Source organism: Fulmarus glacialis, unplaced genomic scaffold (genome assembly GCF_000690835.1).
Source record: "Fulmarus glacialis isolate BGI_N327 unplaced genomic scaffold, ASM69083v1 scaffold40494, whole genome shotgun sequence".
In the NCBI taxonomy this organism is placed as follows: domain Eukaryota; kingdom Metazoa; phylum Chordata; class Aves; order Procellariiformes; family Procellariidae; genus Fulmarus; species Fulmarus glacialis.
Genome location: NW_009209437.1, coordinates 2,397 through 17,984, shown reverse-complemented (window position 1 = coordinate 17,984; position 15,588 = coordinate 2,397). Strand labels below are relative to the sequence as shown.

Below are 15,588 nucleotides of genomic sequence, written 5' to 3'. Positions count from 1 at the left end.
CGCCAGGGAGATCCAGGAGGAGGAGCTGCGGAGATTCGCCTCCCGCGTCGCCGCCCTCCTGCAGGGCCCGGAGCTGGGCCCCGAGGCCGTGGACGGCCTCCAGAGGCTGCACCTCGCCGTCGCCGCCACCAAGTACCCGCGCAAGTGAGTGGCCTTGCGTCTCTCTGATGTTCGCAAGAAGCAAAGCGTTACTTTCCTGACAAAAAAAGAAAAGGGGGGGAGGGGGCTTAGTGCTTTAAAAAACTGCCCTGTTTTGAAAACACTGAGCTCGATATAAATATAAAGCTCCTCTTTGCCTTTTTTTCCCCATTGCTAAGCAGGAGGAGCCTGCCTCCTTCTGCGGTGAGGGTAACAAGCGCTTGTGTCACTGAGCACTCTTTCAAGCTGCGCTAAGGAGCAAAATTCAGAAGGGAAGATGATAAGATGGCATTATTCAGGGTCATTGTCAAGGGAGATAATCCCAAGACCAAGAATATGCAGGAAATAAATCTCTGAATTTTTTCTTGCCTTGCAGTGATGCTTTACTGTGACTCTTGCAGGCTAGACAGCAAGTTTGTGGAACTGCTGCAGACAGTGCTGTGTTCGTCCAAGTGCCCTGAGCAGATTCAGGTGTTATGTGCTGCCATCCTGAGAGAGATGTCGCCTTGCAATGACCTGATCCTTTCCTGTCATGAGATTCAAGATACAAAGCTCTTGAGCCTGGTCTCTTCCGTCCTTTTAGCTCAGGTAAATGACCTGTCAAGTCAGAAATCTTACCTTGTCGATATGGATTTGCTTTCTGATTGTTCCCTGTTTGCTGAGCTCAAGGAAAGTGAAAATCAATTGAAAGTATCTAGGAAAAAAACAGAAGCATTTCCATGTTCGTTTAAGAACCTAATTATTCTGCTTTGTACAGGAGAAAATTGTAACCTTTTTGTGTTTAGTATTTCATAACAAAGACTTCTTAAAATTGTGCTGTGTACAGACTGAGGGCCTCAAGTAGGCTTGTAACTACCTGGGAGCAGAAAGGAACATTTTAGTGCTAGCTGCTATAATAGACTTCAAGCTAGGGCTGCTTGAACCTGTAGAGCAAAAGATTTGAGAGTGAATTTATTACTACTACTTTTTATTTTTATGGCACTGGCTTTCGTGTTCAAATGTAAAAAAAATATACATAGAACCTATAAAACATGTAGGGCTATAAATGTGGATGGTGCTTCAAAGATCTAGATTCTCCATGGAGAAAACATGAGGACCTTCCTGGTTTGAGTGCTGCCTGCATTGAGTGCCCTCTGGGGAACAAGCTGGAAACTTTTTTTTTTTCCTTCTACTTCTTCTTTTACTATTATAGTGCCTATTAAAGATAAAATATTTTCCTGAACCCTTCTGAAACTTCTCATTCTGAGTTTCACTGTGTGCTTAGAAATGCCTCCTACATTTCTGATTACTCCTCTGAGTCTTACTTAGCTAGAGGAAATGAAAACATAGAAACAGAAAACAGTGACGTATTGCTTCTGTGCTGCCTTACAAAACACCTCTCTCCCATATCCAGCCTTGAGACCGCAGTTCTACAGTGCAAAAACATATCCTGTGTGTTAGATTTTGTTAGATTACAACTAAAACTATGAAGATATTTTCATCGATTTTTTATATTACTAAAACTTGTTATATTTTAGCCGTTTCAGTATCACTTCTCTAACATGGGGTGCAACGAGCAGCAGCCTCATTCATGAAAGCAGCCGCACTTCAGCAGAGCCTTTAAAAACATCTTCTGCATATTTTCATTTGTCACTGCTTTGGGTGGAAATCATACTCCTTCTCTTTGCCCCGCTGTCCCCTTTGGCTCTGCAAAGCTAATGTTCCTTTTGTAAAGCTTTTGGTTTTCCAGAAAACACAGCCTCTGGTGTTGCACTAGGAGCTGGAAACCTGCCATTGATTTGAGTTCAGTCTGATTTTTCTCTGAGCAACAAGAGATGTGTCAGCAACATACATAAGCAGCCCCATCATTTGCAGCGTGCTGCAGCAATGTATCTGCGGGAGGAGCGGGGTTGTCTCTTCCATTTTCCTTCACTGCACAGATTCCCATCCCTGAACCTTAAACTTCCTTGTCTGTATGTTGCTTTCGTTGATTTATCCATGTCTATTCATGAGAGAAGCACAGAAAGTAGCTGCAGTCATGGGTGAGGTTCCCACCTGAAATTCCTCACTGGAAGCTCACCTGCAATCTCCTAATTGCTTCTAGTGATCTGGTACAAATCTGACTATTAGATGGGGAGTGTGAGAGATTGGTATGTGTTCACTGCCTTCAGCAGCCAGCAGTCCAAGACCCTGAGCAGCAGAGAAGGTTTACTTTTTGTTGGCATGATGACATTCACAGGGAAAGAAAACCTTGTCAAAAGTCTGGGTCCACCTGTCATCTTTAACAAAGTCGTCTTGGACAGAAGGGTTTGACAGCATCTCAGAGCTACAGCCATAACAGCCTCCAAAAGAGGAGGGTGCTTTATTTTCCACATTGTGATGATATGGACTAACCAGAGAGTCCTAGAACATGTTACAACAGTCCATTTTCTGTTCGTAAATTTCTAATTTAACAATTGAGCTAGCAAACTGACCACATGGGGAGTAGTTAGTGATAGTACTCTCTGCTCTAGAATTGATGGATCAAAGTAGCGTTTAATTTGAAGACATCCACTGCAGTTGTTAATTGCCACTTCAGGTGATGGTTGTCCACAAACCTGTTGCACCGTCAAAGTACTCTCCCCTCTTAGGATCTGTGAATTTACATTGCAGAAGATCTCTGTAAGATGTGGTAAAATAGCCCGTGCTGTGAGTTCTTTTTATATTTGACATTGGTATTGGTGCTTCATGGAAGAGTTTGTATGGTACTGGTCTCTAGCACTAGTAAAAGATTATCTGCCTAGCTTTACCTCTTCTGTATTTTTAAGGGAAATAAGAAGGCTGAAGTGTCTGCTGTTGGGCAGCGTATTGTGAAAGTCCTCGAAAGAAGACTGCCTGAGGGTCAGAGTGCTCGGTACCTTCTTCCTGTCCTGTCAAATGTCATCAGTCTTTCACCAGAATCTCTAACTGAAGGTAAATATATAGGAAGGCCTGAGATTACTATCTGGCTGTGATCTGTATAGTGATCAGAAGGCTCCCTGAAGGCTTTGGCTAGGAGTAGGACTTGCAAACTGCTGTTAAAAATGAGATCTTTGCCACAAGGAAAAAGAACTTACCGGGTAAGATATATTCCACCACTCAAAAATGGGATTGGGCCTTGAGCTGCTTTGGCCCCTTCAGGGGGCCAGAGTCTCTGTTCTGTATGGATTTGTGTCACAGTAACGTGCACCCCAGCTAAGGTCTCCAGATGCAGTAGGAGTGTGAAATTGTAGCTATCCTGAAGAGCATCAAGCAAAGTGAGATAGAAACAGATGTGCCTGTGAATCTGTTCAAGAGAGCAGCAAAAACAACTAGGGGTACTCTTCATAAGAGAGGCAGGACCGTATGGGTAGTGGTGAGCGATATGCCCTGGTGAGTAAACCGTAGGAGAGCATTCCAGGCTTAAAATGGTGAGGAATTGTGTTGTGAGCAAGAGTCTGTTTCTGGGAGTTTCCTGTGAGGTTTGCATATGCTGTGCAGTATGCAGGAGAAGCTTTAGGGAGGTCACTGGGCCGGGGTGTATATGAGCTGGCTGAGCAGGCAGGATTACCTGCCTTAGCTTGTTTCTGCGTGTTCTCTCTGAGGGATTTATGCCTTTGTCTGCTGAGCTGAAGCCAGCCACTGCCTGAATAGATTTGACAGTATTTTTGCAGCTTCCTCCTAATAGCAGCTGTGGATTGAGACAAAGGAACAAGTACCTCTTGACTGATCTAGTACCAGAAGTCCTTGGTTCCAGCAGTCACTCCCTGACTTTTTGTCTGAGGAAACAGACAAAACAATAATGAGACTGACCCAGTGACTAGGAGTGAGAAAAGGATACAGGGCTCTGAAATGAGCGTGAGCGATCCTGGACTCTGAAGTACTATGAGGAGGAGTACAGGGCATCCACCTTGCAGTACCAATTTCTTTACTGATTGCTGGATCAGAGAGACAGTAATCTAGGCTGAAGGAAAAGCACAGCAATTGAGGGGTAGCAGGGGTATATTGCAGAGGCTGCTTCTCTGTCCGATCTAGCAATGACCCTGTTACTTTCCTTGTACAGAGCAGACCAATGTAGTCAGTAAAAAGATGGCCGACTGGCTCAGGTATGCGAGTATTCAGCAAGGAGTCGCTCAACCCTCTGGAGGCTTCTTCTCCAATCCCAGAACCAGACAGGTAAGTGCTGAGTTGCCGTGGTCATCTCACAGGGGCATTTGTTAGTCAGTTACCTGCTGTTTTGGGTTCCCAGAATCAGCTTCTTTTGGGAAATGGTAACCTAGAAGTGCTGCTGTTCTTAGTCACTTTTTGTGGGGTAAGTCGTCAAGACACATAGGAAAGAAAAGTAGGGATATTTATAGCTCCAAGATGTAGAATTTCTGCTGTAGAGCCAGAGCTTTGATCCTTGAACTAGTTTTGAGGGGAGAGTCTTTTAGTGACCATGTACCTTGGAGTAAAAGCTGATTGGAAATGAGGCCTGTGTCAGAGAGAGTGGGAAAGTTTGGAGTGTTTCAGCTGGGGAAAAGGATCCAACACAGTTGGCTTTTCTCTCTCTGGATAACTGCCCCCCTGCAGGTCCCACAGTACATATAAATGTCCTCGTGGGCTCACTGGAGTTTTCCCTGCCTTCTCACTTACTCTCTCCCTGGGGATCTGACCTGCTGCATCTTTTCTTGCAGCCTGGTCCTGTCACAGAGGTGGATGGTGCCATTGCCACAGACTTCTTCACAGTGCTCTCAGTGGGTCAGTACTACACACAGGACCAGTGGCTCAACATGCAAGCCTTCTCCATGCTGCGAAATTGGCTGTTGTGCTATGGGGGCAAGGGATTGAAGACCCCTAATTCAGGTACGAACTGAAGGGCTGCAGGCCAGTGTGGGCTGCACCCCCAAGAGAGGTGTGTGCTCTGAGGTGATTAGGTGGCTGCACCAGCAACCCAGCAAGTGGCAGGAATATGGGCAAGAGTTCAGAGCTCTTAGACTAGGAGCAGGGAAACTTTGGGAAGGAATATCACAAAACCTCTTGACTGATCCTTATTGACCCTTCCATGAGGAATTATTTGTTCAGTGAGTCCCCTGGTTTCAGGCAAAACCCCATGAGTCCCTGAGAAAAAAGGCCTGGGTGGCAGGAGACAGCATCTCCTTCGTGTTCTTGTAACACTCCCTTCTTCCCCAGCCTCCTTTTCTTCACAGTGCATCTGGGGACAGACAGCTCCTTGCTGTTGCTGGGCAGCTGTGTGGGTTACACTGCCCATTATATGAACTGATATATGGTAATCTCTATTCTGTAGGTGACAAATCAGGAATGGACAGGTCTGTTATGTCTATGGTCTCAACTACATCCATATCTAGTCGCCTGCTTCCCCCAAAGGACCGTCTGCGGGAGAAAGCCTTTGAGTACTGCCAGCGGCTTATTGAGCAGAGCAACCGGCGTGAGTCTTGCCATGAACCCTCCTTGGAGCTGTCTTGGTAGTGTTCTTGAAAATGTTTCTGGTTCACTGCCTCTTTGGGCTGCGATCTCACTCCCTAGAGTCCACAGTCAGGCTCTAGGCATGTGACCAGTTGCAGCTGCTGGTGCAAGTCATTGACCAGCTCTGAGCTGGGGTGTTGGGAGGGATTTGGAGGCAATGGCCATGTTCTGCCTCCTACCCGTGATTTGCAGGGGGGGCTGTGGAACTTGGTTCTCATTAGCCTGGAATCGGGATCAGTATGTGTTCTCACCTGTCCTGAAATCTGCGTTAGTGCTCAAACTGACAGCCTAATGTTCCTGTTTGGACTCAAAGTTTAACTTGGACTCCTTTCTCTGGCAGGACCCCTGAAGAAAGATGATGGAGACCTGCAGAAAGCTGTAAGTACACACAGAAGTGGGGCTGAAGCTCTGGGAGTTGTGGCTTCCCCTGCTCTGATCTGACTCTCTGCTCTCCTGCAGTGTCTCATTGAGGCGGTGACAGTCATGGACATCATCTGCAAACAGGACTCCTCCTACGTGTACCGCGCAGTCTCCTTCCTGAAAGTCCTTCATGGCAGAATCAGTGGGGATGCCACTTATGCCAGGGCCCTGCTGCCCATTGCCCAGTTCTTCCTGAACCACAGTAAGTCATCAGCTCTTGCCCCCTCCTCCGTGGTCTAGTCTTGCATACTCTCAGCGCAGCCTTTTGTCCTGGCAGTTTGCTGGCTGCCTGAGTTGGTAATTCAGCATTGGCTGTATTCTGGGATGGGTGATCCCACTCCCAGACACCCAGGAGCTGCGCTGTCCTGTGCTTTTTAGAGAAACAATCCAGATTTAGCTTAGCCCCTGGAGCCCATGTTGGCAGGGCTGCTGGGTGAGCTGTATTCAGCAATATGCTGTGTCCTCCCAGGCAAAATGGCAGCTGTGGACTCCGATGCAATCTACAAACACTTACTCACTGATATCCCGTCTCAGCTCTTCCACAACCCATCACTGGCCTTCGAATTTGTCCAGTTCTGCAAAGACAACATCCAGCTCTTCACTGAGACCTCCAGCATATTCAGGCAGAGCTTCCCAAATCTCTTCAAGGTACAGCTTGCTGGAGCAGCACAGGAGAGAGCCTGCTGCACGTTCCTTTCTGTGCCCCAGAACCCTCTGTTTGCCTTTCAGTGCCCTCCATGTCCCTCCATGGCAGTGCTAGGGAGAGCATAGGCAAGAAGGATGGGCAAGAAGGACTGTTATAAAAGCAGGTGTGTTTGAAGAGGGAAGAGGGTTCTGGGTGTGATTAGCACTGCCAATAGAGGAAAGTCTGCATTAGTATTACTGCCAGTGGGTTGGGAAGCGCAGTGAACGCAGCACTTTGTTTCTGGAAAACTTTAATAAGTTGCAGCTTGACAGCCACTGAACCAGCTGCCAGATGCCTGTGTTGAGCTTCCAGCAGCCTCTCAGGTTTTGACCAAACCCTCAGACTTCTCTGGTTTTGCTTTTCAGAAGTGACTTTCCCTTCCCTGTCCCTTTTCGTCACAGTGTGAGAATTGTCTGGGCGTGTGGTGGAGTAGCAGGGATAGTACAGCAGTTCGTGCTTGTTCTTTGCAGTTCCTGGCGTGGAACAGCCCACCCCTTATCTCTGAGTTTGTGGACCTTCTCCCATTTCTGCTGGATGCAGGCACAGCCATTGAGATCTTCCATTTGCTGCTCGACCTGCCCTGTTTGACAGCAGCTCTGGACATCCAGCTGAGGTAACACTACCTTCCCTTCCTCTTGCTTGCTAATCAGGGTCTTGATATTGACCATAGCCTAGTACACACTTCTCTGAGCCTCAGCTGCCCTCTGGCTGCCGCTGTCACAGAGCGAGAGGCATCTGCTACAGTCAAGTTAACACAAAGCTGCACAGATGTCAGCCCAGTTTTCCTAGTAGTGTGCTGTGCATGGCAAGAGAAGGTGACCAGCTCTTGCATGTCAGTACTGGACTGTGTTTGGGGCTCAGGGGGCTGTTGTCATTCCCCTCTCCATATCCAGCTCCAAACTGTTGCCACATGCTGAAGTGTCTGCCACGAGCAGCCACCTCAGCATGGAGGTGTGGGCTACCTGGTCTTTCCTCACTGCTCTGACCCCTTTTTCCTGGCTTTGTTCTCCTGGAGGCATACAGAGGTTCCTTCCTGAGGTCCTTAGGAACTGTGAGTCTCCAGGAAGATGGGATACAACTGGGACTGACTCTCACTGCTGTACCTCTGCTCTTCCTTGATTTCCCTGACATTAGCAGCTTTTTCTGGAGTGCTTAGAAAAGGGGGTCATCCTAGAGGCAAAATGTTGGTGGGCTTCAGTGACTGAGGGATACAGAGCACCATTTTCCCCTTTCCCAGGAGTGATACAGAAGCAATTCTGGAACTATTGCCTGAGCCCAGGGGGTCTGAGCTTATAATTTCTGTCATCCTGGTTCTCTGGCTTCCAGAGAGCCTGGATTACACCAACCTGCTGTCCCTGTTTCAGTGGAAAGGGAGTTATTCCATTGTTCAGGATTCCAGCTATGCCCTGTCCCATTCTCATAATGCAGCACGTTCTGTGTGTGCCTCCTGCTAGGTCAACTGCTCTTCCTACCTCCGAGAGGGCTGCCTGCAACCCAGCTGTGAAGCCAGCCACCTGTCTGGAAGCCTTTCGCCATCCCCTCTACAAGAGCATGTTCCAGTATCTTCTCCGCACCAAGTCTGCTCCCGAGGACGCCCCAGAGAGGTAGGAGACTGCCACAAGGGTTTGGTTCAGCCATCCAGCTCTGGGAGGCAGCACTGGGATTGCTGGGAAAGGCGTAGCCGCTCTCAGCTAGGGTGAGGTGGATTTGATCTTCCCTGTGTTAGCTTTGCCAAGCACTCAAAGCTGTTGTGGGGGGATAGGGAAGGGCAGCCAGGAGAGTAGCTGGGAACAAGCCTTCAACAGTTTCTTTTCTGTTGCCCACAGGCTGATTCCACTTCGGCAGCTGCTGGGATCCCTGGCCAGCAGCCCAAGGGTCATGCAATGTGCGGAGACTGTCCCTGTCTTACTGGAGCTCTTTTTCAGAGTGGTGGCAGAGGTAGGCACTCTTGGGGGAGTTTGGCTCCCAGTCGTGCCACAGGGATCTCTTGTTATGTGAAGAGCAGTTGTAGAAGCGTAAGTGTTAAGACACTGCAGCTTCAATAGAGGGGTGCATGAGGGGAGGGTAGGATGGTCTAATACTGGCATAAACCAGCGCTGAGCTGGCTATTTCATCTGGAGAAACAGAAAAGCTCCATGATCCAGTGTCAGGCTTCACACTGTTCTCTCAGCCAGCTGTAAAGCAGGTGGGTGAGAGCAGAATGAGTCCCCAATACCTGCTTTGTGCACTGCTCCCCTCCTGCTAGATCAGGCTGTTTCTGTGCCAACCGTCTTGTCTGGCTGTTAGTTTGGGGTTTGGCTGCTGGAAGTCACTGGTGTTGCTGAAGCAAGGGCTGTTTTTCAGTTTGCAGATGGGCCACTGATAAATCAGCTGGTGGTGCTGCTGCTGCAGAGGAGTGACCAGCTCTATGAGATCCCAGCATTTAAAGATGACGTATACAGGTGAGATGGGCCAGGAGGCCCAGCCAAGCTCCCAGCCCTTCCACTGCTGCAGCCTGGCATCCCAGGGCAGCCCAGGAGCCTTTTCAGTTGTGGTCCAGTCCCTGCTGCGACACATCTTTGGAGAGTGCAAAATGGGAACTGCACCTTCAGCCCTGCGGGAAACATCCTGAGTGTACACCAGCTGCTAGCACTTCCTTGGTTTGGTGATGACCACTTTGCCCGTGGTCTGAGTTCTGCCCATCTCTCTCCTCCAGGGTGCTGAGCTCGCAGCTGGTGATGCTCTGCAAGCTGCGCCCTGCGCTCATCGTGGAACTGTCCAAGGAGATTCTGGAGTTCTCAGGAACAGTCAGCAACATCCAGAAGAAGGAGGCCATCTTCACCCACTTGGTAAGCAGGGTCTGCCTGCTTCTGCCACAGGTTGCTCCAACTGCGGTGCAATCTGTTGGTCACCTTCCCTTTTCTCCTCTCCTCTGTCCTAGCATTAGCTAATCTGATTTGCCATTCCCTAAAAATTATTCTATCCCCTTTCCTTCTGTTTGCCCTGAGCACATCTGCCTTCGCTTCAGGTCTGGGCTATTGGAGAGTACCTGTCTGTGTCCTACGACAAGCGCTGCACTGTGGAGCAGATCAACCGATTCTTTGAGACTCTGGAGGCCATGCTATTCGAAATCACCCAGCTCCGGCCACTGGCCAGCACCCCCAGCTACGCACCCCGCGCCATCAGTGTCCTTATGGCCACCTTGACCAAGCTGGCAGCTCGCAGCCAGGACTTGATCCCCAGGTGAGGAGGGATGGCAGGGAAGGGCAAAGGGCAGAAAGGTGCATATCTGATGGGTCCAAACACAGATGTTGGATAGTGTTAAACAATCAAGCTTGGCAACTGATGGAACCTGAAACTGAAACAGGACAGAGGAAGCAAGCTGTGGAGGAGCACACTTTAGGGAAGTGGGATTCATCTGCTGACTAACGCTCTGTGCATCAGGAGGAGGGGGTGGGTAGCATCTGGTGTTCACCTACAACAGAGTCTTTTGGAGTACACAGGCTTAAGTAGTGACCTTGCTGGGTGCAGAGGTCCTGCCAGCTGATGTCCATGTCCTTCTCTCCTGCAGAGTGTCCATGTTCCTGTCCAAGATGAGGACATTTGTGCAGAGCCCTGCTGTCACCTCTGTTTACTGTGAGGAGGACCTTGAGGAGATCCTTATCCGGGCAACAGAGCTCATGAACCTGCTGAAAATGCCAAGCGTGGCTCAGTTTGTGTTCACGCCACCTGTAGATGTGGCCAGTACACGGTTTCAGAGAGAGGTGAATGACTCCCTTCCTTTTGCCCTGCGGATAGTCACACGTCTCCTAGAGCCAGCTCCTGGCTTCATGCCAGGGTGAAGGCATGAGATTTCTGAGAGGCTCCAGCCTCTATTGTAACTCATCGGACACTGCTGACGCCCTGCTGTGAACTGGAAATGAGGAACAAATGATTGTGAATGAAACAGAAAACAGGAATAAGTAAAGCTGAGGCAGCTTTTCTGCTCTGAGGCTTTTTGTATTTCTGTCTCCTAGTGTCTGTTGCTTTTCTATCTCCTAAGCTTGTCTTACCTCTTCCTGGTCAGTATGGATTGAAAATCCCAGTGGATTTGTGTGAATATGGCAGGAGGGTGAATGCATGCATTAATACCCTGCCAGCACACCATGCCCCGTTGGAGACGTACCTCTTCTTCCCTCCCTTCCTCTGACTTGTTTCTCCCTCCCCTTTGCCCTCGCTACACCTTGGCTATGCATGTGCTTCTTTTATTGCCTCTCTGCTTGCAGCAGATCAGCCAAGCAAAGGCCTGTGCGAGGCAGAGAAAGCAGAAGTGAGTCCATTAAGTCTGCTGCAAGCCCTCACTGCTCTTCTGTCTTACCATCACAGTGAACATGTCGAGATCCAAGAGACAGCTACCAGACAGGAGCGTAGAGAGATTTATTGATCCAGTTTATTGTTGACACCAAAAGCATTTCTTAACATACATCAGCCCCGTGTCAAACAGGCGCCATGCTGTGTTCTGTATCTGCATGAGAAGTTTATACACATTCGAGCTGTACAGTATTAACAAATGGGGGAAGTAAATGCGTCCCACTGCTCCTCCCAGGAGAAGCAAGCCCTCATGCACACTAGTAAATAGCCGGGTTTATTTACAGTCTGTTTCAATACCTGACTGCACTGTGAGCAACATACAGTTCTGGGGCTGTTTCCCGCCTCCAGGGGTGCCTGGAGAGTCAGGCTCAGTGGGGAGCAGAGGGTTGTGTTGGTACTGCTGGAACTTGCCAGGGTGCAGCCCCAGTACTGTCTAGTGCAAACCAAGCCTCCCCCGAGCCCTGGCTCCCGGGCAGAGGGGAGTAGCGCATGCAGTTTGCCCAGGGGCTCTAGGCAGCCCATTTCCTGCCCTACCAAACTGCTGAGCTCCGTGGAGGATGACAGGCCAACATACCTACTTGATTCAAAGTCGAGTGAATCACCAGGAGCCCCATGGGGCCCTGAGCCTTTGCTTGCCTGCCTGGTACAGCTGAGTCAGTGGCAGGAGGGATGCATTTATCCCAGTCCCTGCTGGGGCGGCACCCCAGGCCAGTTGGCCCATGGCCTAGCAGAGAAGCAAGGCACTAGTGTCTCGGTGAAGGTCTGTCTTGCCCTAGAAAAGGCAGGCCAGGCTGCGTTGAAATCCAGTAGTGGAGTGTTTCCCCTGCGTGGGTTATTCTGACATCTCTCTCCTTCTGCAAAGTGCAAGATGAAGCACAGAAACCAAAACTACAGCAGTGAAGTATCTGAGGTTTAAGGCCAACCCTGTAAAGCATCCCTTTTTTAGCATCACAATTCTTGAAGAACTCTTCTTGTGAGATGCCATGTGAATATCTGATTTGCTGCCAGAGCCTAGACCATGCTGGTTTAAGTGCAGGGTGTGACGCAGGGCTTTGCGGCAGGCAGTTTTAATAGCGTTTGGCTAAACTAGGTCTTGGTATCTGTCTATATGTGGATATCAGGTCGGGTTTATCCCGTTAATGTTGCTAAAAGCACAGGGAGGACCTAGCAGGCAGGAGGCCGGGTGTGCAGGCGACCGGCCAGCCGCACGGTGGAGCTGCCACCTCAGCTCTGCTGACACCGTTGTTGGCAGCAGAGAGCAGAGCTGTTTCTGGGACATTCAAGACTGACCTTCCAAAGGGAGCCTTTGCTGCCCGCCATCACTGCATGTCAGCAGCGGGCACTTCTGAGACGCTCTGAGCTAGGCAGAGTGGCCTTACAATGGCCTGGCAAAGCTGGAGGGAGAGGACCAGGACACGGTGCCAAGATGTCGTTTGTCTGCCTGGGCTAGTGTCAGCCACACTTGGGGTCTGGCACTGCACGCTGTCAGGCTCGCTCAGGTTTCTGGTGACACAAACCCACTGTTTCCAGCTCGCAGGGACCAGGGGCAGGCGCAGAAGCACTAACCCAGCCGTAGCCCCTTGGAGGGGGCAACAGCTCCTGTGTGGGCAAATTCTCTGCTGTGAATGCCCCGTGCTGCTGGGTCAGTCCTGGGGGTCTTCTGCCAGGATCATGGTGCCAAAGCTGGGCAATAAATCTGCTGCATAAGCAAGGGCAAGAGAGTCCTCTTCTTCAAGGGGCTCCCCCCAGGACTCACAGGGAACTGCTGGTGGTGTCAGCACTTTTGCTGTAGCTGCTTCCCATCCCGAAGCAGGGCTGGGGACAGCATGATTTTAGCCCAGCAGCAGAAAGGCACCTGACTTAGGGTATGGCACCAGGGAACTTAACTCTGAGCAATGCATCCTGCTTGGAATCCCGCTCCTGGGTACTTGGGCTGCCTTTACTACCCCCAAAGCTGGGCACCCTTTTCCAGCCTGATGCCAGCACCTCAGGTGGCCACTGCTACAGCGAAGCCCAGGCCTGCTCCACATGCTAATCTTGAAATCCCAAAGGTGTTCCAAGCCTTCTGCCTGCCGGTGTGAGAGATAACGCAGAGCTGTCAGCCTTGAGGAACGGAGGAGCCTGCCTACGGTCCCCATGGGGGGAGCATCCCCTTCCTGTCCCCTGCCAGAGGGGACAAAGGAGCAGGAAAGCTCCTGAGAAGGACGACACAGGGTGTAAGATGAGGCTGGGCAATTGATCAGGAATGATGCTCCCAGCCAGTGCAGTGGCAGAAGCGTGCACCACCCTTGCATGTCCTTTCATCTGCTGCAGCGCAGGGGTGTCGAAAAGCAAATTGAGGGTAGTTGTGGCGTCCTGGTTGTCCCTCTTACATTCCAGGCTCCCCGAGGGCAGCCTTAACCAGAGCTGCACTTGCAAGCTGCTGCAGAAGAACCCTCATACCACAAAAACTAGGAAGAAGAGGAGCTGGAACCAATTTTTTTGGCTATTTCCATGTCCGACTTGGCAACCAGAAACCGCAGCTTCTTCCCTCCAGAGCGGATGAGGTCCACCGCACTGTAGAGAGCGGCAATGGGGAGAGAGGTGAATTCTGGCTCGCCGCAGGCTGGCAGCCCCCCGGGAGCCTGCCAGGTCATGAACATTTGCAAAACACCCCTCCATTTGCAGAACATCCCCCCACTCTCTGCTTTGGGCCTGCTCGGTGTTACAAGCAGGGTCCATTTCTCTTCTGCCTGTAGCTTTACGGGGAGGCTGGCCTCCGAGCAAGTGCTGCCAGGACGAGGGCAAACGAGCCCTAAGCTGCTCTGCCCCGTGGGCACCCGGGCTCTGCCTCGGACAGCCAGGCAGGGTGCAAGCTGCTCCGTCCCACTTTGAGAGAAAGCCTGGGGTGGGATGGGCTGGAGCAGCTCTGCATTGCTGAGACCCACCTCTGGGGCTCTCGTTTACTTCCCAAATGTGCTCTCCAGCTTTTGCTCCCTGCTCCTTCTTCCAAACCCCTCCACCCAGCTGCCTTCCCCGCTTTCCAGAGTCCTGCACAAGTCGCTCCTCTCTCTGTGGCTTGCCCGTACCGCAGCATCCTCTGCATTGTTGGCCGGGACCGTAGCACCAGGCACTCGGAGACCCTGTGCAGCTCTTTGCTGCAAAACAGCTGAAAACCTGGACTTCAGCATTAACTCCCACGGTGCCGATACCAGACGGGGCCCTCCAGCGAGGCGCAACTCACCTTTGGTAGTCTGCCCCGATGAGACTGGTGCCATTGACAGCCAGGATGCGGTCCCCAATGGAGAGCCTGCCGTCGGTGGCCGCGGGGCTGTCCTCGATCAGGGTGCGGATGTAGATCCCCGGGGAGCAGAGAGGAGTGTGCTGTTGGCAGGGAAAGGCAATGAGCGACCAGCCAGAGTGGAGGGGGCACAAAAGGTTTGTGGTCCCAAAGGGCTGAGCTCCCCAGGCAGGGTGACACCTTACAGCCCAGCAGGTGCCTGATGCCAGGCAGGACCCTGGAGGTGCTGGGGAACGTGATGGATGGGTGCTGGGGATGGTGTCGCTAACAGTAACAGGAAGGAAACACCAGCCTTCAGTTTTATATCAATTTATACACAGAAAGGAGAGGTGAGGGCAATCTTTTCTTGTTCAGTTTAATTAAGAGTAAAGCATCGTTAACCTGCAGCCATCTTGGGATGGGAGCTCTTTGCTCAGGGCTGTCCCAGGGGCTCGGTGATGCCCTCTTTCCTACCGACTAATGCACGGCCGTGAAAGGCCACTTAGTAAGATGATCCACCGCACTAAGCCAGATTGCAACGCCACCTTATGCAATGAGTGCCGTGTCTGGTGGAGCTGTTCTGACACCCCGCAAGCCTCCCTGCTCCCCTCCTCTTCCCTTGCTGCCTGCTGAAGGGTGGAGGAAAGACCTCGGCTGAGTCATTTTCCTCCCACAAGAGTGCTGAGCCCGTTTGCGCTCTCCAGCTGCAGGACAGCTGTGATGGACTTTGCATGCACGGCACAGAGACCCAGGAGCAGAGATCTGCTCCTCCCGAGAGATCACTCTGTGCCTCATTTTCCCCAGGAGAAGCAGCCTAGCTCCTGGGGGAAGCCATTAGCTTCTTCGCAGCTTTTTCTTGGGGTATAAAACATGTCCCACATGTCCCACTCCAGCTATTTGGAGGGGCGATCGGTGAGAACTCACCAAGCCGTCGATCAGCCCCATCCCCAGCCCGATGGGTCCTCTCTCCAGCTCCACCACAAAGACGTAGCAGAAGTCATCGGTGGCAGAGCTGCGGCTGGAAGACTCTGGCGTGGGGTAGTCATAGGGGGTCGGCGAGCATCCTGGCAGCAGAGAGACCAGCTTACTGCTCCGGCATCCCCCAAACCCAGCCTCATGACCTCCCACAGAAAGCTGTCCCCCAAAACCCCATCAAAGCCAACCTCGGGTAGCCCCAGGGCTGGTTTTCTGCCAGGGCAGGAGCTGGATGAGATGCTTCATTTGCTCTCACCTGCCTTGTCCAAGCACTGACAATTCCCCGCAGGAACTGTATGTACAGGGAGAGCTGCACAGGAGAACGGCAGCAAGCACCCTC

At 51.2% G+C, this 15,588-nt stretch overlaps 2 protein-coding genes across 2 annotated transcripts in view; one reads left to right on the top strand and one right to left on the bottom strand.

Moving 5' to 3' along the window:
* The first annotated feature begins 7 nt into the window (after positions 1-7).
* Positions 8-10,600, top strand: AP5Z1 (adaptor-related protein complex 5, zeta 1 subunit). The gene is made up of 16 exons (XM_009576821.1): positions 8-144; positions 540-726; positions 2,925-3,069; positions 4,178-4,290; positions 4,791-4,959; positions 5,402-5,542; positions 5,921-5,958; positions 6,040-6,202; positions 6,470-6,648; positions 7,156-7,298; positions 8,140-8,289; positions 8,512-8,623; positions 9,029-9,126; positions 9,381-9,513; positions 9,693-9,907; positions 10,236-10,600. The coding sequence occupies exons 2-16, from the start codon at positions 637-639 to the stop codon at positions 10,504-10,506; spliced, it is 2,160 nt and encodes a 719-aa protein (XP_009575116.1). The 5' UTR covers positions 8-144; positions 540-636; the 3' UTR covers positions 10,507-10,600.
* A 2,864-nt stretch (positions 10,601-13,464) lies between these two features.
* RADIL (Ras association and DIL domains) overlaps positions 13,465-15,588 on the bottom strand; it is a gene marked incomplete at its 5' end in the record, with an annotated part of 3,806 nt that continues 1,682 nt past the window's right edge. The window contains 3 exons of the mRNA XM_009576822.1: positions 13,465-13,570; positions 14,238-14,377; positions 15,198-15,337. Of these exons, the coding sequence (XP_009575117.1) occupies positions 13,465-13,570; positions 14,238-14,377; positions 15,198-15,337 (386 nt within the window). The remainder of the gene's footprint in view (positions 13,571-14,237; positions 14,378-15,197; positions 15,338-15,588) is intronic.

Excerpts from the sequence above, each read along its gene's own strand:
- AP5Z1 (XM_009576821.1), top strand. The coding sequence starts at position 637 with ATGTCGCCTTGCAATGACCTGATCCTTTCCTGTCATGAGATTCAAGAT. Across the intron at positions 5,959-6,039 it reads ATGGAGACCTGCAGAAAGCT|TGTCTCATTGAGGCGGTGAC; the intron begins GTAAGTACACAC and ends GCTCTCCTGCAG. Across the intron at positions 8,624-9,028 it reads TTTTCAGAGTGGTGGCAGAG|TTTGCAGATGGGCCACTGAT; the intron begins GTAGGCACTCTT and ends GCTGTTTTTCAG.